The 20,917-nt window shown below is 38.8% G+C and overlaps 1 protein-coding gene across 7 annotated transcripts in view; it reads left to right on the forward strand.

Moving 5' to 3' along the window:
* The window catches only part of LOC121278050 (peroxidasin homolog), a 248,485-nt gene that overhangs the window by 182,493 nt on the left and 45,075 nt on the right, over positions 1–20,917 (forward strand). For 6 of the 7 annotated variants that reach the window (XM_041188084.1, XM_041188082.1, XM_041188079.1 and 3 more), the window contains 10 exons: positions 388–459; positions 1,312–1,481; positions 2,798–2,915; positions 5,137–5,306; positions 10,133–10,405; positions 11,239–11,355; positions 12,103–12,261; positions 12,836–12,948; positions 19,050–19,206; positions 19,652–19,760. In XM_041188084.1, the coding sequence (XP_041044018.1) occupies positions 388–459; positions 1,312–1,481; positions 2,798–2,915; positions 5,137–5,306; positions 10,133–10,405; positions 11,239–11,355; positions 12,103–12,261; positions 12,836–12,948; positions 19,050–19,206; positions 19,652–19,760 (1,458 nt within the window). The remainder of the gene's footprint in view (positions 1–387; positions 460–1,311; positions 1,482–2,797; positions 2,916–5,136; positions 5,307–10,132; positions 10,406–11,238; positions 11,356–12,102; positions 12,262–12,835; positions 12,949–19,049; positions 19,207–19,651; positions 19,761–20,917) is intronic. The other variant, XM_041188080.1, reaches the window with a different exon arrangement.

Consider the following 20,917-nt stretch of genomic DNA (forward strand, 5'->3'; position numbering starts at 1 on the left):
GGACTGTCTAAGTCACCATACTGTCATTTGTTATGAACTGAACAAAGTGATGAGGATGCAGCAAAATGTGTACATTGACTTCTTGTGAAGACTTTTCCAAAATTTTTTTAAAATTGGCAACTACCAACAGAACTGCTTTATCAAAATTCAGCTTTATTTTTGGTCCATGAAGCAGGTATTTTGGCACAACTTATTTCACCTGTTCTTTTTCTTTATTTATTTACTTGAATTTTAAAAACAAGTAATAGGATGTCTTCGTATTTTGAAATGGTTATTGCTTGACCCATTACTGCCAGATAGTGGATTAATTCATTTAAAATGAACAAATGTTTTTATCCAATAGGTCCACAGAAAAATGATGTTTGGATATTTTATTTTCTTTTACAGTTTTTTGCACAACAATAGATTGTCGCAGATTTTACCAAGAACGTTCAGTCAGTTAGAGTCCATGAAAAGACTGTAAGTAGGAGAAACTAGCTTTCTTTATGGGGAGGTGGGAAAGGGAGGGTTGGTGATTAAGGGAGCAGTACAGTACAAGTAAGCTTTACATTTGATCAGTGCTAATAGTATACATAAGATGTGGAGTGCAAGTCCAGTTATTTCCTCAAAGAGGGAACTTGAAGATTGAAGGTATTCACATAAATCATATGTGCATTGCATCAAACTAAGAGATAACTGGAGTAGAGTTTCCTGTGCCTGTGTCTGGATGCATGGACCTTCCTGGGGCGCAGCATAGAGAGGAAAATCAGATCTTTGACAGTGCAGATTCATAAGAGAAGTCTCACAATTTTTTTTATATATTAGGCTAAGTGGATGAAAAATCAGGTGGGTTCCTTTACATGCCTTTGATTTACCCCATCCCAGTTTCCTATATTCACTGCATCCAGGCAGTCAGGAACAGGATAACTAACCCAATATATTTAATTGGTAACTGTAAATAATGCAGTTGCTTTTCAAATACCCTGTAGAGTTACTGTTGTGGAGTGTTTCTCACATACTGAGTAGCAATTTTTTAATATGAATTTTGATTTGGCAAACTTCAACATTTCTCAAAAAGCCCCTTTAAATTCCAATTTGTTTTGCAATCCTGAAAATGTTGCTTTTATATTGAAGGCTTCACATTAATCTACTGATGAAGTAAAATGGTCTTATACCATATTGTAGGTATGTGTATATGTATATTTTAGTTTTGCTTACAAATAATTTTCAAGAACTGATGCTTTTTTAAAAAAAAACTATTAAGCAATATATACAAAGAAATGCAGTTAAAATATCAGTTTGCCTTCACTGGAAGATACTTCTTTTTAATAGGAGATTGGACTCAAATAGCCTGAATTGTAACTGTGATCTAATGTGGTTGGCTGAGATGCTGCAGCAGTATGCTGAATCTGGTATCACACAAGCAGCAGCTACCTGTGAGTATCCCAAAAGGCTACAGGGAAGGTCCGTTGCCACAGTTACACCAGAAGAATTTAACTGTGGTGAGTTTCAGCTTGGTCAAGCCCAATATAGATCACATTGCTGTCCAGGTGTTAAATTACTGGTCTTCAGCATAGGATTGATTTAACTTTTGAATGTGCATTTTTGTAATGCTTAGATATATTGCTGCCAAGCTCCTTCTCATAGTGATCTTCTTGAGAACAAGCTGGTTGTGTGGTCATAGTTTTTAGTTACATACGGCAGTCACTTTAATAGCAAGTCTAACTTACTGATAGTAAAGCAGTTCTGCAGACCCTTGTTCAACTTGCACTCATATGCCATCTTTACTGTAGGAACATTCAAAGACACTATACAGGTAAGCATAAGGAAAATGGATATTGAGTCAGGAAGGGCAAGGTTAGGAGGAGTGTCCAGAAGCTTAATCAAAGAGATGGATTTTGAGAAGCTTTAAAAAGAGAAATTTAAGGGAGGGGTTGCAGTGGCTAGGACCCAGGGACCTGAAGAGTAGAGCCAATAAGACCACGGTCAGAGGAATGGAGTGTTAGGGGGAAAATAGCATGTTTTAGACTGAGCTAGTGGCTCTTAAGTATCATATTTTGTGAACTTGTTGCAAGTGAGCAGCTGGTCATCTTTCTGGCTAGATATACACTCAAAACGTGCAAAAGTTCCATGAAGTGCCTCAAGATGTTTTTCTATGTAAAAGGTCCTATGTAAATGCAACTTGTTGGATTTCTTCTGGATTCTGCCTCATTTCCTCTTCTGTGAAGCAGTGGCCTCTGGCTTGCCCTACAATAATGCAAGCAAGATGACAAATCAATGGTGCTGAGAATCATGGGCACAGACCACATTCCACTATTTAACATGTTTGTTCTCCCATATGTTGCACCATCTCCTTATATTTTTTGCTCTACTAAAGGCACAAATGGTTGTGAGTTTTCAGTGTTATCCACATCATCAAATGGATTGTTGGCAGCCAGCCTTTTCTCCGAACCTCAAGCTGCTTTAATTTTAATCCTTGCCTTGTTTTTATTTTAAAGTAACACTGGGAAAAGTTGGTATTTATCACAGTTAACTGGTGGGACTGTAAGCTTTGAACTTTTTAACAGTGCTACGATTTCACAGTGGCCTATGTATACACTCTGCAGCTTTAAATTTATAAGCTTTGATTTTTTTTTTTTGTTGATGGCTTTTATTATGCTGACTTGTAACCAAAATATTTCACCAATAGTATAATATAGGATGATGAACTCAGTTCAGACACAGCAAGCTATGTTAGAATAAATATGAATTTGCAAAATGTTCTTTTTCCCTAGTTGCTGTTGGAATCTATTTTAAAATTAGTTCTCAATTTACGTAGAGAAACCACGAATTACAACACAGCCACAGGATGCAGATGTAACATCTGGGAACACCGTGTACTTTACCTGTAGAGCTGAGGGTAATCCAAAACCTGAAATAATATGGCTACGTAACAAGTAAGTTTATGTACAACATTTTTGTTTACAAGGTTATTAGAATAAAATGCAAAAACTAAAGCCTAAAATTACGGTGTGCAAAACAGCTCAGTCATAATCCCACACGTGTACACTGTGGTTGGAGCAAAAGTTCCAGAGGTTGGCTTGGCTCAACTGTGTAAATGCTCCTCCCATTATTTTTTGAAGCTTGGCAGTGCAGTAATAGCTGACCTTCTTTGTCGGATACCACTGATATTTCAATATAAGCAGCTGCCACTTACCATGGGGAAACCACTCGAAATATGGTCCGTTTTGATAATGACATGATAACCAAGTAATCCTTATTTCCCATGTGGTGAAGGATGAAAAATGGGTTATTTTCAGATAAGATATAAAGCCAGTTTAAAAAGTCCTGATAATGCATTTTGTTCGATTGGCATTGCAATTCAAGCCCTTGTTTGTGTGCAGGAAATTAAATCTATGCTCAAATTCAGTATTGGGGTGGTATAAAACAAGGGACCTGGAAATGAATGAAGCAAATGAAACTCTGCTGCTATCTTGGCTAAACTTCAGAATATTGTCTTTCCATTGCGCCAAATAAGATTTGACTCTTTTCCAATCCTCAAGAGAATTGATCTCAAATAAACGAGTGCCAAGTTTGATCAGTTAATAGCACCCTTACCTAAAGAGTGAAGTCTGTGGATTTAAGCTCCAATACAGATTTCAGCACATAATCTAACCCAACAGTTCAGTGTAACACTGAGGAACTTCCACATTGCTGAAGGCAGCAATCTTTCAAATCAAGGCCAATTCAGCGCTGAATTGCACTGAAAACAAATGATCTTAAAGTACAAGATCAGAAATGCAGAGATTTGTAAAAGCTTTTGAATTACATCATCATTTTGCATACTCATGTATGCATAAGATCCTTTGGCATTTTTTTCAAAGTGCAAGCTCTCCTAGTATTTTGGCGAACTCTTTCAACCAACAAAAATGAGTAGAAATTGGCTTCTGTAAAACAATAGTAACTGTACTTCAAAAGGAATCTAATGACTGTGAAGCATGTTGGTGTGTCCTGAAAGTGTGATAAGGCACTTTAAAAGCGCAAGACCTTTTATGATGTGGGCTTAAGACCTCTGGGGTATCAGGTTAGTGGTAATCTTGGACTTTCCTGTACTCAAGATTCCCATGGGTCATGGAAAACCTGGAAGGCCTGGAAAAGTTATGAAAATTTCCAAAAAAAAAAATGCCCAGACTCATCCAAAGTCATGAAATTTTATGAAGTCAGGGATGAGTCTTTATGACTTTGGCCCTAATTCCAACCTTTTCCAATGTTTTTCTAACGTCTACTTCCCCTTCTCCATAATCATTTGCTTTTCTTTGCATGTCCTGAATCCAGTGCAGGTAAATTTACTGGTGACCTCATAAGTGCTTTTCATGAAAAACAGAAATTCTACAGAACAAAATAATCTTGAGAAATTGAGACGAGTGGATAACTGACACACAATGTGATCTTCCAATATTTATGTAAAGTTACAAATACCAGAGTTCATGATGTATTTGGAAGAATAAATGGTCATGAAATATTTCAGTTTGGTGATGGAAAAGTATGGAATTTTATTTCATTAAAGGAGTTGGTGTACTCCATTCAGTGGCAAATAAGGGAGGCCGAGCTCCTCCCTTTACCATGGTACTTCCTGGCATAGATAGAAAATAACAAACAAATAAAATGTGATATAATTTTGTATTTACATATGTGACAGTTATTCAGCCAAATATGTTGTAATTATTTCAATCCCACTTGTGTGATCCGCTAAATCTGCTTGTATTTCAAAATTATTTCAAATATATACCAATCTTTAACCTGATGTTTTGAATGTGGATCAAAATGCCTACCAAGCAGCGCTTGTAATCCTCCAATTTTGCCTAGAGAGGAAATATTGCTAATTAAAAGGAATGAAAAAAATGGAATAAATTGTTTCCCTTTGATAGTTACTTTTTAAACATTATTGCTGACCTCTCCTGAGCTTGTTCATTGTGCATAATTCAATTAACATCTGTAATGATGGTTATCAGCCTGTGCACTTGGTACAGATATAGTCACAAAGGAGATGTAGAATCATTGTGAACGCATACCTTGTGTTTCTTTTTAACACCAAAATATTTAGAATCCTTTAAATCCCACTATTTTAAAAACCTTATTTCAGTTTGCTAGGTGATGGATGCTTTTGTTCCTTTGCAGCAATGCCTTAGATATGAAGTACAACCCGCGCTTAAACCTACTGGATGATGGCACTTTAATGATCCAGAATACTCAAGAGGATGACCAAGGTGTCTACCAATGCATGGCCAAAAATGTAGCAGGGGAGGTGAAAACTCCTGAAGTTATTCTTCGGTACTTTGAGATACCAGGTAAACTTTTTTTTAAAAATCCTGCCACTTTATGACGTGTATGTGTGGGGATGGAGGGAAGGGGGGACGGGGGTGGTGGGGGGATAAAAAGTACTTTGGTGCTTGTGTGCTAGAGGAAACATTAGGCATCAGTAAGTTATTGCTCGAGAGGGGAAAGACTTGTTTTTCTTCACTACTGTCTCTTTGCTTTCTATTCAATCACTATCTATTCACCTACCCAAATAGGGACTTGATTCAAAATGCTCTTCCTTGGTGGAGTGGAAGGAGTTAAAATTTGTGATAGTATTGGAGTCATCTGAAACATATCCTGAAGGAGTCATACGTAAATCCAAAGCAGCTAAATGGTGATGTAACTCTAAAACTTTTACAAACCTCTGCTTTTTTGATCTTGCACTTGAGGCTCATTTGTTTTCAGTGGAATTCTGTGCTGAATTGGCCTCACTAGTTTGTGTGCGGAGATTGAACAAATAAGACAAAAAAGTATTCTGTTTCTCATTTTTGAATATAATTCAACTTCTGCTTACTTCCTGGCCTTCAGTTTTATTCATAAGCTAAAGCATTTGTAGCTTCTCATTTGTATGAATTTCACTCCACATAAAGGTGATTCATTGTGTCTTTTGAACATCTTTGAGACATTCAACTTGATGGGACACTATATAAATGCAAATATGCTTCATTAATTCCTCATATTAGCTTACTGTCTCTGTTGCATTCTGATAAAAGACTTGAAATACACTCTCGGCATGGTCCACTTGACCAACATGGTTCATTTAATGCCATTCCCTGGAATTTGGATGATTCCTTATTTGCATGTACTTTAGAGGCTCAAGAACCAAGGAATGTAGAGAATTATATTTGAGAGTAGATTACAATATCATTGAACTAAATGGTGTTTAATGCTAATTCACATTAAATTGTTTAACAGTTCCAATTAGACAATCTGAACACATAAATGAACCTGTTTAACTGTGGGCAAATGGATAAAGAGCAAGAGGATTGTTTTACATATGGCTTTTTAGTTGATAAACCAAATGGCTGAAAGTGACATTCTAAGACTTAAACATTTTATTGTACATATTGTACATTTTATCAACAGACTGGGAGCAAGAGAAACTTAACAATGTGTGGGAGAAATGATAGGGAATGAAGTAGGATTAGGCAGCATGGCATTTCAGAAGCTTAGAAACCTCCGTGTGCCTTTTAGAAATAATAAATTGAAAGAAGAGATTATATTAATGCAACTAATACTTAAATTTACATTGCAAACTTTTTATTGGAAAACATTTTACCAAAACTTTTGTACAGCTAAGGACCAGTTGTAAAAGCATATGGCAAAATTTAGTATGTTTTAACAGTTTAATCAGCTTTTAATAAGATTCTGAAATATGGTGCTGTGTTCTATGTGGTGACAGATATATTTTTGATTCACATTTTGATCCACATTCAAAATATCAGATTAAAGATTGGTATTTATGTATATTGGTATGCCCTGCACTACCCCTTCACTCCCCTCCACTGGAAAAGTTGGCCTTGAGCCTGCCGACTCAAAATCTGGCTGCCCTGCAGCAATATTGCACTTGGAGAAACCTTAAATGTTTCAGAGTGGGCATTTGGGAGGAACCCCCACCCTAGAGAGCTGGCAGTCAATCAGATTTGCCGGCAGGCTCTAGTCCCTGCAGCACCAGGATCAAGTGGTGGCTACTGCTTGAACTTCAGGCTGTCCATGAGGAAGAAGAGTCATGGAGCTCAGAATCAGTGGTAAGTCCAGTATTTTGGACAGGCCTGGCTAGGAGTGGTTAAGGGGCCAGAGAGGGAAGGCCAGGGGGAGAGGCTTAAATTTGGGGGAGTGGGGGGGTGCGGGTGTGGCGTAAGTGGTAGATACTTCCCCCTTGCCCACAGTGAAAGCTGCAAGGCTACCCACCTTGCTTCCGCCTTTCCCTGTTGGACGTAAAATAGCAGCGGAGGCAGAATGAGGTCACTAATTGGCCACATAAGGGCTTCAGTAGATCTAAGGGTGGACAGGCTGCCTGACGCCTCCCCCGCACATTGTAAATGGGAAACAGGTTGGGGTGGGTGGGAAGGTGCTGAAGAGACCATCCCTTTATTTTACAAGCTCCTAGCCTTCAAGTGCGGTGGTGGTGGAGCCATAGCCCATGGTGTATCTTGACAGAATCACAACTTACATGACAAAAAATTTCTTCTTTGGACTCTGGTAAGCTATATAGTCATGCAATTACAAAGCTTTGTGATACAGCTACTCTTTCAATTCCAGAGAGTAGTTCAGTCTTAACTGATAGTTGAGAATATTTTTTGCAGCAGATGCAACTTTTAAACAAGCAGTTTCCTTCTAAAGATTGTCATGAGTAGACTATGTTGGAAATCATTTAAAGCTTTTCCCCCCAGCAAAGTATTTTATATTTAATCATGCATGAATGACCCTGCCGCATGCCAGGAATCCGTTATATCTTGAAAGATTCTGAAAGGTAAGTCACACAATGGTGTGCCTTGAGACTGAGTGCAGCAAGACTGAATGCTTAACTCTTAAGATTCCGTCACTTGGAAAAATCTTAAGGGTTGATCTCTTTCTAAAATCTAGTTAAGTTTGCATTTTGCATTTAACTCCAATAGTAAATTGTACTTTCTTTCAGTCTTAGTGGTAAACCAACTCACAGCTGGAGACAGCTGTAGTTAGTTAATTAGATAGCTAGCTAGAACTGGTATCCTAGGCAGCAGTGTCTGACCCAACTCACTAGAATTTGAACTGGCATAAATATAGGAGGTTTGCCAGAGGCACAACATAAGTCACGCGAAGGCGCACTGAGTGCTTAACTATGGGATTTTGGTAAGTGAGGGATATGAGTGCAGAGGGAGAAAGTGCATTTCTGGCCTTTTACAAAAATGAGTGAAACTAGAGAGGGAGCTGGAGACAGCAAGACCTGAAGCCTGAAGGCATCAATTAGATAAGCAGGTACAAGAATTTCAAGTTTTTTTCCTTTAAACTGGGGCAGTAGTTTGAACTGGTACTGGGGAGATAGACCCAGAGGCCCTTGCATTGGTAAATTAAGTGCCTGCTTCTAAACCTGTGTATTTTTTAGGTATATCAAATCTCATGAGTTATGCTGCACATGATATTTGATCATTTTCCTTTGTCTAAAGTGCTTTAACCAGCATCAAGTTTCTTAATTGTTCAAACTTTCCTTTTGGGTTTCTGTTAAGAGGCAACTGACCCTGAATATGAATATCAATGTATGAGATTATAGGCCTTTGTGGGTATAGGAGAGCCACATAAAGGTGATGGATATGCATTTCCTTTCAATGGATACTGAATTTCAAATGAGACTCTACACAGGGAGCAACATCGTGCATTTTGGGATTGTCAATTTCTTTTTAATAGACTGCATAGGATTATTTATATATGATGAAATTCTGTTTTGGAAACTCAATGATTTGAAGTATATTATAGTATGATGTGTAGATTTCCATAATTAGTTATAATTGTTAGGTTCCCGTGGAGGCCGATAACTTTTTATAAAAAGAAAGGAATCCCCATGATGCCAATGGAAAGAAAGCCAATGGGCAAGATTTCACTACTAAAGACCAAAAGCCAACTAAAATCAACATAATTCAAGCATTAATTAACAGGCGAGGGATATTTCAAATAGAAAGGTAAATTTCACTTTAAATGGTCAATACAATAAAGATATACTTCACATAGATACAAGCACTGTCTACTCCCTGCACAAATGTGGGACCATGTGCAACCTCACAGTCTTTCCAACTTGGCTTCTGCTGTGCAGGATCTCTCGCTCCCCATTCAACCATTTCAGCCTTTGAGTGCCTTCGTCAGCCGCTTATTCCATCTGAACCTCCCCAGATATGGCTAACACCAACAAGGCACACGTCTACAAAACCTTGCTCACTCAGGTCATGACAGTTCTGATGGCAAAGAATACCCAGAGACTCCCTTCTCAGACCCTTTCAAATTATTTGTTTGCCTTGGCAATGCTGGAACAGCAGCAATGGGTCTTGTCGAATCCACAAGTTCCCACGCTTTCTGTCTTCAGTGTTCTGTCATGTCCAACTGTATGACTTTCACAATAACACAGTGCCTGCTCTATTCTCAGGGCCCTGATTCAACACCAGGATCTGTTCTAAAACTGCTAAACACAAACCTGTTCCATTTGGAGAGTATCTTGATTATTTCCCTTTTATGTGATTTCTCGATGTGTTCTGAATTGCCAAGCAGAAAATACTGTATGATCCAACCCCACTGCAGTTAGCTTTCTATTTACCCTTTGCTTCTTAGCTGATCATCCCCATGGTAACCCCAGGTCACATGGAAATTTCTTGGCACCTGATGATGTCGCCATCAGGAAACCAGTTAACCCTCTTTCAGAATATTCTCCAGCCCACTTTGATCTGAAAGGGACATAGTGCAGAAAGAAAATACATGCTTCCCAAAGCACATGGGTCATCACATAAACTTATGTTGACACACTTGCATGCAAGTAAAAGCTGCTTTATTGTTCACCATTAGTTTGGAAATCTGAGTAATGCTCACAATAATAGGATACTGTTGAACTGTTCAAGTAGCTAGCACTTGAATGAATATATGATTCTCAGGAATGTGAAAAGTTAACTACCCACTATTTATGCTATTTGCAAGTCAGATGTCAATGTTATTTGCAGAGTTAGCCTTTTTCATTGCCAAAGGAAGGAATCATAGCATTAAGTTCAATATACATATTAATTGGATTGTGTACAAATATTGACTTGGTATGATGTCCGTTTTAAATGAATTTGATTTTTCCTTCTCTCTCAAATAGCTCGGCCTGCTTTTGTAATTCAACCACAAAACACTGAAGTATTAGTTGGTGAGAGTGTCACTTTGGAATGTAGTGCAACTGGAAACCCTCAGCCCCGGATCACCTGGATGATAAGTGATGGGTCTCCCTTACCCCATGATCCTCGCTATACCATAACTTCCTCAGGAGGACTCTATATACAGAATGTAGTACAAGCAGACGGTGGGCAATATACCTGTCATGCAAATAATAATCAGGACTCCATTCAAGCAAATGCATTCATCATAATTAAAGGTATGTAATAGAATGCCATTCTAACATTCAGAGAGCAGATATGTATCAGTTTTATAGTGTATTCAGATCCATCTGACCCCTATGCTACTTTATAACTATTTTAATGTATATAGTTACATAGTTTTAATAGCATCAGGACAGCTCAATTGGCTCAACAGGCTTACATAGGCATCCTCCTACCTTTCTCCATCTAATCTAATCAACATAGCCTTCTGTTCTTTCTCCCTCATGTTTATCTAGTTTCCTTTAAATGTTATTAACCTCAACTGGTCCTTGTGATAGTGAAGTGCCACATTCTAAGTACATTCTGTGTAAAGATGTTTTTCCTGAATTCTCTGCTGGATTTATTAATGGCTATCTCATATCTTTCCCACCTCGTTCTTGTCTCACCAACAAGTGGAAACATGTCCTCCACATCTACCCAATCAACATATTCCATTACCTTCAAGATCTCTTATCAGGTTACTCCTCAGTCTTCTCTTTTTCTAGAGAGAAGAGCAGCAGTCTGTTCAATCTTTCCTGATGGGTATAATGCTGGTATAGTTCTAATGAATCCTTTTGTGCATCTATATCCTTGTTAGTAATATGGAGTCCAGAAATGTTCATACTACTCCAAGTCTGGCCCAACCAAAGTTTTGTACATCCAACATAACTTTCCTGGTTTTCAATATGACTTCTCAAAATGAATCCCAGTGCAATGTTTGCCCTTTTTTTTTAATTCCTTTCTGCCATTTAAATTATTTCATTTAACTCTAGTTATGTTTGTGAATTGTGTTGAAGTTAAGAGATGCTTTTTTTAAAAAAAACTTCTCCCGCTTTACTTTTACCTGTAGCTCCACCTCAGTTTACAGTCTTGCCACAAGACCAGACTGTTGTGGAGGGACATGCTGTGGATTTTCATTGTGAGGCCGAGGGTAATCCTACACCAACTATAACATGGAATAAAGGAGGTATGGTATACTGAGACTACTTGCAGTCTAAAATCAAGCTTGAATTCTGGCTAAGCAACTCTGTCTCAACAAAACCAAAACAAATTCATCATTGTCTCTGGTGTTAGCCATTGGATTGTCAGCAAATCTTTTTCTCTCTTGCTTGCTTTGTAGAATAAAGCCTGTACCCCATGCTATAAAGTTATGTTTAGCATAGATAGTAAAATAAATTCAGGACTTTTTGGATAACTGGTAGATTTAGCTTTCTGTTCCTATAAGCTAATGCACATTTGATATGGCTGGGGTTTCGAGATCTAGTTGTTATCTTTTGGTTCTATCTTTACTGTCTGGTCAATTTTCTTTACTTTTGTCCTGGATGATATGTTAAAATAACTTGCTGTTTTTTTCCAATTTGCAATGTTATTTACAGAATGTTGGTGCATTTTTATGCAGAGTTCACTTTCACTTCACCCAGTAGACGGAGATCAAGAGGGAATAATTTCTCTCCCTACACCATTTATGTCATGAAACAACTTGTTTCATAGGTTTACAGACTTTGGGTATGAGAATTATTGACCTTGGGTTACCATGCATGCTCCATTAATGTAAGTGTTGCTGATGCTGTTGAGATATGCCCCTTCAAGTAAGAAATGGGCTAACTTAGCGTGTTGTGTTTTTTCTTAAATCTTGTGCAAAAAGCATTGCTGCACTGGTCACAGAAATCTGATTAGTTCTTGAAATATAATAGAAACCCCCCTTGGTTTATAGGCAGTCCACTTCCTGGGGACAGACGGCATACAATCCTATCCACAGGGACACTGAGGATTTCCAGAGTTGCCCTTCATGATGAGGGGCACTACGAATGTCAAGCTGATAACATTGTTGGTGCTTTACGAGCTGCAGTCCAGTTAACTGTGCAACACCGAGGTACTCTTCAGAACCAGTGCTACAAAATGAGCCTTAAGTTAACATTATTAAGTGTAAAGAAAACTTTTGTTAAACCATTTTTTTGAGAACCCTAGCGGCAACTTAGTAAAAGTGATGATTGTTCTGCTTTGTTGGCCCCTGTGTTTGCTCCTTTATATTTAATGTTGCACCAACAGTCAAATGTAGTACCATAAACGCATGGATGAAATGGATTCTTGAATTGAAATCTGAATCCCCAGACCTCTATAGAATTAGGTAGAACAAAGAAACAGTGATTAACAGGAAAATATACACTGGTCCATCCAATCTGTCCCGCACAACTGTGATTTCTTGTGCATCACTATTTATATAGTCCCCACCCCTTCAAAAGCCATGAGGCTAAGAACCAGATTAAAACCAAGGCCAGCTGAATAGGAATAAATCTGCAACACAGATCTGGAAAGTTTTGGCTGTTTAACCTAGTTGGGCAGAGGTGTTGGGTTACTTTGAGAAGAAAATATCACAGTAAAATTTCCAACTTCTCATGTCTGGATCATCATAACTATTTTTTTTCTTTCTTTGTTGGGGCCTCCAGCAACACTGGTCATTACAAACAACCCAGCTGATCTAACAGTTGCAGCTGGGTCAGATGTGCAGATCCCCTGCAGTTCTCGGGGTGAACCTGAGCCAACTGTAACCTGGAGTAAGGTAAGTGAGAACGCTGTTAAAAACTGTTTGGTAGGATAAAGCAAGGAATATTTTAAAAGAAGAACTTTTTTTTTAAAAAGAGTTAGAGATAGCCTTACTTGTAAAAATAAAACTAAAATAATCACAAGGCAGCATGTTTACTCTGAATGCTGTTGCTGAGCATTCTGTCTGACGGACATACAGTTGTAGATTTTACTGGAATGTTTACAAATAAGAATTGTATTCAAGTATAAATTTGATTTTCCATTCTGCTTTGTTAGTTCAAACCTTGGGGGAAAGAAGTTGAATTGCCATTTTGCCAGTTTTATTACCCATTGCTCATAAGCACAAACAAGTGAAGATAAGATCTCAGAAACAATGGAAGGATCAGATTTGGGAAGGTGGTGGCTGTCACTTTTAATATACAAAGATAATGCGTCAAAAGTTATTTGCACATTATCAGTTGACACTTTTTCACACTTCCTGCATGTCAACAGAGTGGGGAATAAATTTATTTTCTAGGGATGAAGCCACAAGTGAGGGGAAGGTGACTGGAGCAAGTTGATAATACGGCGATAATGACTAATAGCCTACCTTAATTAGGATCAGCTGCTGTTATCGATTTAATTTAGTTTTTAGAAAAATCCAAATACCAAGGAAAATTACGCTTGCGTTAACCTGGGTTGTCTATGGAAGACTAGCTGAAGTAATGATAAATAATTTTCATAATGTTTTCTTATTTCAAATGAAATACTATATGTACCTTTATTGCTTTACAATTTTTTTCACCCTGACTGAATAAATTTTGCCAAATAGCCATTTGTAATTAATTCCATTTCAGAGAGCTTTACAATTTCATAATTTCTAGAGATCAATAAAGTATTAAAGTACAGTGATATCTGCATCTGCTGGAAGCGGCCAAATACTATGAGAAGCATAAAACCACCCACCCCCAGAACTTTGATTCCTAATGTTATCATATCCACCAACATGTTCAATCCTCCTCTAAACTGTTGTAGTTTCAGTATCAGAGGTTTTATAGCCTGTCAGCTTAAGCATTACTTTAATTCCTAAGATTTAATACACTGGACTGGATTCTCATCAGATTGTAGAATTACCTGGAAAAACTCAGCAGGTCTGGCAGCATCGGCGGAGAAGAAAAGAGTTGACGTTTCGAGTCCTCATGACCCTTCAACAGAACTGATTTTTCTTTACAAGGAGAGGGAAATATAAGCTGGTTTAAGGTGGGGTGTGGGGGGAGAAGTGGGGGGTGGGGGTGTTAGGATAGGAGCAGATCATCAAAAGATGTCACAGACAAAAGAGCACAGAGGTGTTGAAGTTGGTGATATTATCTAAACGAATGTGCTAATTAAGAATGGATGGTAGGGCACTCAAGGATTAGCTCTAGTGGGGGTGGGGGAGCATAAAAGATTTAAAAATAATGGAAATAGGTGGGAAAAGAAAAATCTATATAAATTATTGGAGGAAAAAAAAACAAAAGGAAGGGGAAAGAAACAGAAAGGGGGTGGGGATGGAGGAGGGAGCTCAAGACCTAAAGTTGTTGAATTCGATATTCAGTCCGGAAGGCTGTAAAGTGCCTAGTCGGAAGATGAGGTGCTGTTTTGGAACTTGGGTGCTTAATTAGGTATGAAAATTCATGTTGGAATGGAGTTTAGCACCCTTTGTCTTTAAGATAAAAATATCTTGTGACTCCTGTCATTGTGCACTGGGTTTCTTTTTGAAAAGTGAAGTATCAGCTGGTCTTCCACTAAAAATGGAATGGGGTTGAGAGGGCGGTTTTGTAAGAGTGAATGGATTGGTGCTCTCCCCCCACCAAAAGCATTGTAGTTAAAGTCACATTTCTTAGAATGTCAGTGAGCAATCCTCTGAATGGTGTGAAGTAGGTAAATAGATGCCTGCTGAGTTTTTTTGTTATGAGGAGGTCCTATATGGAAGGTGCTCTAGTACCCCCCTGGCGGTTGAACATTTCAGACTGTTCTCACACTCATCTAAGCAGGAGCATTTTAACAGTTAAAGCATCTTTGGGTGAGTGAGCGAGTGGCCAAAACTGTGGCAGATGGAGTTCAGTGGTTGAGAGGGGGGCGGGGGGAGGTGGGCAGAGCGGGGGTGGGGGGCCGGGGGTTGTGGAGTGGGGAGTCTGAGGTCATTCACTTTGTACTCAAGAAAGATAGATCAAATTACAGTTTCTAAATGGTAGGAAGCTGGGAGGACCAAAGAGATTTACGGGTTCATGTAAAGAAATCACCAAAAACGAGTAAACAGTTCATGTAAAAAAATCACTAAAAACGAGTAAACACGTACAAAAAATAAATGTAAAAAGTTAACGGAATATTACTCTTCAAGAGGGCTGGAATACAATGGGATGGAAGGTCGTTACAGTTTTATAAAGCTCTTGTTAGACCATGCCTGGAATACTGAATTTAGCTCTGGGGTTCACATCTCAGGAGGGATATATTGGCTTTGTAAGGACTGTAGTGCGGATTCATGAAAATGGTGTTGGGACTATAAGAGTGAATTTATAAGAACAGGTGGTGTTGTGTGTGCCTGCATGCCATTGCAATGTAAAGGTGCTCAGCAGAGCAAGGGTTAATTTGGGACTGGAGAATAGCACTGACCATGGCATGATGTATACAGTCACATGGTAATACTCGGAGAACAGCCTAGAAGGAACCTGCATGGGAGCAGCGCCATGCATGGCAGTAACTGGGATCTGGACATAGTTAAGGATTACCAATAAATCATTCATGTTTAAAATACAAGTCTCAAGATTTCATCAATGAGACACCAAAAGAATCCATAACTCAGCAGGTTGTTGCATCGACTAGGATAGCATTCCCTTAAGTAATGAAGATCTAAAGAGTGATTGAATTGAGCTATTGAAGATTAAGGGGTGATCTAATTGAGGTATTTAAGATAAAGAGAATTTATTTCCCCCAGTGGGGTGTCCAGAACAAGGGGCCACAACTTGAAAATTAGGTTGAAGGATAACCTCAGGAAGCAATTCTTCACATAAAGCATTGTGAAAATCTGGAATTCTCCACCAAAAAGCTGCTGAGACTCGGTCAACAGGAAAATTCAGAATTGAGATCAATAGTTTTTCTTGAGTAAGTGTATTAAGGAGTATGAAGTTATGATGCAGATCCACCATGATTTAATTGAATAGACCTGGCTCGAAGAGCTAAATGGCCTTATCCTATTGCTAGGTTTCTACATAGGAGTATACAGTAATGGTAAAGTCCATTACAGTGCACTTGGGCAGTTTGAAAGATTCGATGACACCATAATGTATCTCTTAAGCCCCTCAATTTCTTATATTGCCAACATGCATAAGCATTCTTCATCCTCAACCCTCATCATCCTAGTTATCTGCTTGATAAAACAATTTCATTTTACTCTACCTTGCGCACTGATTTGCAGTTTTCCCCCCTCCTTGTGTAATTTACATGATTGATAAATATATATTTTTCTACTTCTTGCTTTCCCAGAGTGGATATTTTGATTCTTCTTTAAACTATGATGATAACATCGCCCAATAAAGGTTTTCCCCATTTCAGGCCTCTAGTAACCAGCATCTGCACAAGTCATTTACTATGGTTGATTTGACTCCGCTGCAGTGGCTGAAGTCAATATCAAACCATGTCATAAACATCCCTCCACTACAAACATTTGTCTTTCAACAACTCGAGACAAATCTTATCCCCAATACACCATAAGCTTAGAACTTTAATCAAGGGTTTAAATTGTATATTTTGATAGGTTTATCAATTTTCTCATCGCACAGTTTTCTCTAAGGTCCCTCTTTATTTGTCACAGTACAACCTGGGTATTGTAGTTTCATAAAAGTGGGATGAGTGCTGAAAATCCGACGATGCCTTTCTTTCCTGCATGGCATTTCTCATCAGAAGCTAGAACATAGGGAAAAATTTTCCCCCTGTTGTGGGGGAAGTGCAGGAGCGGGCGCGGGCAGGCACGCTTCTGATCGGCGCCAATTAAGGCCCACCCAGCATGACATCTGCCAGGAAACGCTATGTTCTCCCTGTGCGGGGAGGGGGATTTCCCTCAGCCGGGAGTTCACTCTTTCACGCACATGCGCATGAAAGAGCGCACGGATCTCCCTGAGGCTAAGTGCTGCCTCAGGGAGATAGACTCCAAATTTTAAAATGTTAAAGAGACGAAAACAAAATTTCCCTGACATGTTCCCTCATGTGACTGTCACATGAGTTGGGCCATGTCCATCACTTTTAGTGAAACATTTGTTAAGTATTTAAAAACCCTCATGAAACCTAATCCCGCCTGTGGATGAGGTTTCATGTTTTTTCTGAAGCCTGCTAGGGCTCCTGGCCTGCCCACCAACCATAAGGTTGGACAAGGCAGGTCCATTAATTATGTCAAGTACTTTTTAAATGGCCTCAATAGACAGGTCGGCGGGCGCACAGCTGATTCGGCTGCGCCCCCGCCGACCTGAAAATGACGCAGGGTGACGTTGGAAGTTCTGCCTGACGTCATCCCGCATCATTTTACGCGTCGGCGAGCAGGCCCTCCCCTCACTCACTGACCAGAAGATGCTTTTTTCTGTGAAGTTATGTGTCATTGTTTGGCAAGAAACACTCTGGTGTTGTTCATAGGAAGTTTGACACTAACTCCCACAATGCGTAATTATTTTGTTGCCTTTTCTACTTGCTCTGGCTTAGGTCTCTCCCCCTTCCCTCATTCCAAGTCCACCTGAATGTTCTAAGATCTTTTTTTTAATTAAAAAAAGCTGAAATAAGTGTGGCTTAACTGGTAGCACTCTTGTCTCAGAAGGTTGTGTTCAAGCCCTGCTCCAAGGTCCTTTGGTAGTGAGCTTACAGGCAGCGGGGCCATAAATTGCCATGGGTGCCTGACTCGCTGCCTGCCTGCCTGCCCTTTCCCTGCCACAATTTTACCAGCAGCAGTGGAGGCTCACCTGCCTGTGAGCCACTTGAGGCCCTTCAGTGCCCAGCTGATTCCACCCCAGAAGCTTTCACTGCGTGGGCTGATGGTGGGAGGGGGTGGGTGGTGAGGGGGTGAACTCCTTTGAGGAACTCCATGACTGCTTGCCATTAGGGACCGGCTGCAGTACCAGAAATGGCAGTACTATTCCCCAGAACCAATTCACCCACCTCCCTGCCCCCAAGATTGCACTTCATTGACTGTAAAACCCTTTGGGATGTCCTCTTGTTATGAAAGACACTATATCGGTGCAATCTTTCTTTTTTAGACTTTCTTTTGGTATTGGTGCCTTTTTCAGAGTTATGCAAGTTATTTGAAGATAAGAAATTATGTGTTCTGTTATAAATGTTGATGTTACCTGTATATACCAATCTCAAGGGAGGAAGGAAGATGATACAAGGAAACAGTTTTGAGGAATTAATTTGACCAACTTGATCATATCTGTGGTACTTGCTAGCTCAGAAATGGTAGCTCTAGGGAAAAAAATGTGGCTTTGCTTCATGTTCTTTCTTTTCAGACTGGTACTGCTTGATGTTGTTTGCATTTAATCAACTGAATACTTAAATTATCTATTTATCAGTTGAGTCATTAGCAATTGACTTGAGTCAGTTATGAATTTTCTGGTCCAAAGTGCTTGGCATTAAGAGCTGTTGACCTTGAGATATGACATGTTTTTATGGTGTGTTGCCTCTGAGACCACGCTTTGAGGTATAACACCATGGACACCTGCCTCATGCAAGACTTTTAATTATATAGATCATTAAATTTGGAGAGTTAACTAATAATAACTTCATTTGCATGTTTTTAGACTTATTGCCATTCAACGGTAATGTGGTGAATTAATTTTGCTTTGTAGATCCTGGGAGCAATATTATACTGGAAAATTTCAGTCTAATATATTTCTTCACTTTTGCAGCCCTAAACCTGAAATGGCTATTAATCTGAGTTTACACATTTAGAAAGCCTTGGTTCAGTCAAAAAAGACAGATCTATAATTGCATTGGGTAGGTGTCTGTAACCTACATGAGCTGTTAATCAATAATCTGCTCTATCAAAACGCTACCTGAAAGAATGCAGACACTGTCAGGGCTATATAAGTATACATTAGTGACATAATGTTTTCAATATAGGATGGAATTCAGATTACAGAAAGTGGAAAATTCCACCTTAGCCCTGAGGGATTTCTTTCAATTCATGATGTTGGACCTGCAGATCAAGGCCAATATGAGTGTGTTGCCAGGAACAGCATTGACCATTCTGCTGCTAGTATGGTGTTGACTGTGGTTGGTAAGTCTTGTAATGGACTTGTGATAACTGGTTATAATATCACTAACGTTGGTTGTTAAAACCATCCAGATTAAATTTTCAATTTTGTTTACCATGGAAATGAAATACATGGATGATGTAAACACTTTTTTGCCACTTTTCAATTTGGTGCCTCATCTTTACTAAGTTTCACATTTTTCATTCAAATGCTTATTAGTTAAAAGATAAGGGCCTAGATCTTCCTCTGTGTAGAAGCTGTGGCTGATCACCACAGTGACTACAGAGCAAGTTAAGTGTTTATGTTAAAACAAATAATTCAAAATATGTGGCCATCAGCGTTTCCATAGTGAATGCGTGGAAACTTTTATTGTAAGAGAAAACCTGTTGTTGTTGTTGATGCAAAATTAAAATGTTGCCTAAAATTATCCCTGTTTCAGTCATGTCTAACTCCCTATTATTCCACCAGTCCCAGACATTGTTCGAAGTGGAGACACTTTTGTAGAGTCTTCAATCAAAGAAGCTATTCAAAGTGTTGACAGTGCCATCAACTCCACTCGCAGAGATTTATTTGAAAGGTAAAATAAAACTCTACTGATATATCAAATATCCTGCTGGTTTATTGAGTATACCTCTGGAATTGTTTTTCTCTTCAAATTTTGAATAATGGCTTTTGACGGGTATGCATAAAATATTTTTAGAAACACATTTCGTACCCTTGGCATTTTCAGAAGAACTTCTGTTCATTTCACCACCACCCCCTGGAATAGGAAAACTGGTTTTCAGCCGAAAAATTGAGATATCATTCATGCCAAAGAATCAGCAGTTATGACTTATTCCAGAACTACTTTAATAAATTCACAATCATTTTGTAGAAATACCTGGTATAGTACTTAGAGGCTGTGCTTACTTATTCTGTAGCCCTAATAGACTCTCAGATATATCCAGTCTACCTATGAGACATGCACTGGTATCTAATATTTAGATTTGCATAACAATTGTCAGGAAAGATGTAACTGGCCAAGTGCTGCAAGTATGTTGCCATTTTTAAAAAAATAATTTTTAAATGAATACAATTACATAAATAAAACAGTTGTGTTCAGAAAAAATATTGCACAGCCCCATTGAACTGGACTTGAAATATAAGGTCCACGTTGTGAGTGGTGTGTAATAGAAAACATAAGTAATAACTGAAGAGAAATGAAGCACTGCTGATTGATCAAGAGTGTTAGGTCGAGTTTGGCCATGTGTAGTCTGTTTTTTTGGTAATTATCTCACTGTTTGAACCTTCATCGTGTTTACGTATGAGATTTTTGTTAACATGAAAATGTGACGTTACTACCTTAGTCAGATGTGGAGTGGTTTATCCATTCTTCCACGTTGAGATGTGGCAGTTGGAGCATTGGTTTGCCAGAGTCATTTGGGGGCTGGTGCATCTGCAACTTGTTCAGTTAGCCTGCTGCTTCCATTGAGGCAGCCCAGAGTAATGTAGGTCATAAGGGAACTTGGTGAGGAGCAGATGGGGAGCAAGCCAAAGGCAAGGAGAGGAATACGAGAATCGTCAAGATGAAATGTGTGCTTAGAATTTGCCGAGCACCATTGCTTCCACATTGTGCACTCTGTTCCATGTTTTTTTTAAATATTCAACTGAAATGCATTCCACATATTTCACAACTTGTGATTAACAACGTGTAGAATGTTTGGTTACAGTGGTTCAATTTTATTATCTTAAAAT

Source organism: Carcharodon carcharias, chromosome 5, assembly GCF_017639515.1.
Source record: "Carcharodon carcharias isolate sCarCar2 chromosome 5, sCarCar2.pri, whole genome shotgun sequence".
In the NCBI taxonomy this organism is placed as follows: Eukaryota; Metazoa; Chordata; class Chondrichthyes; order Lamniformes; family Lamnidae; genus Carcharodon; species Carcharodon carcharias.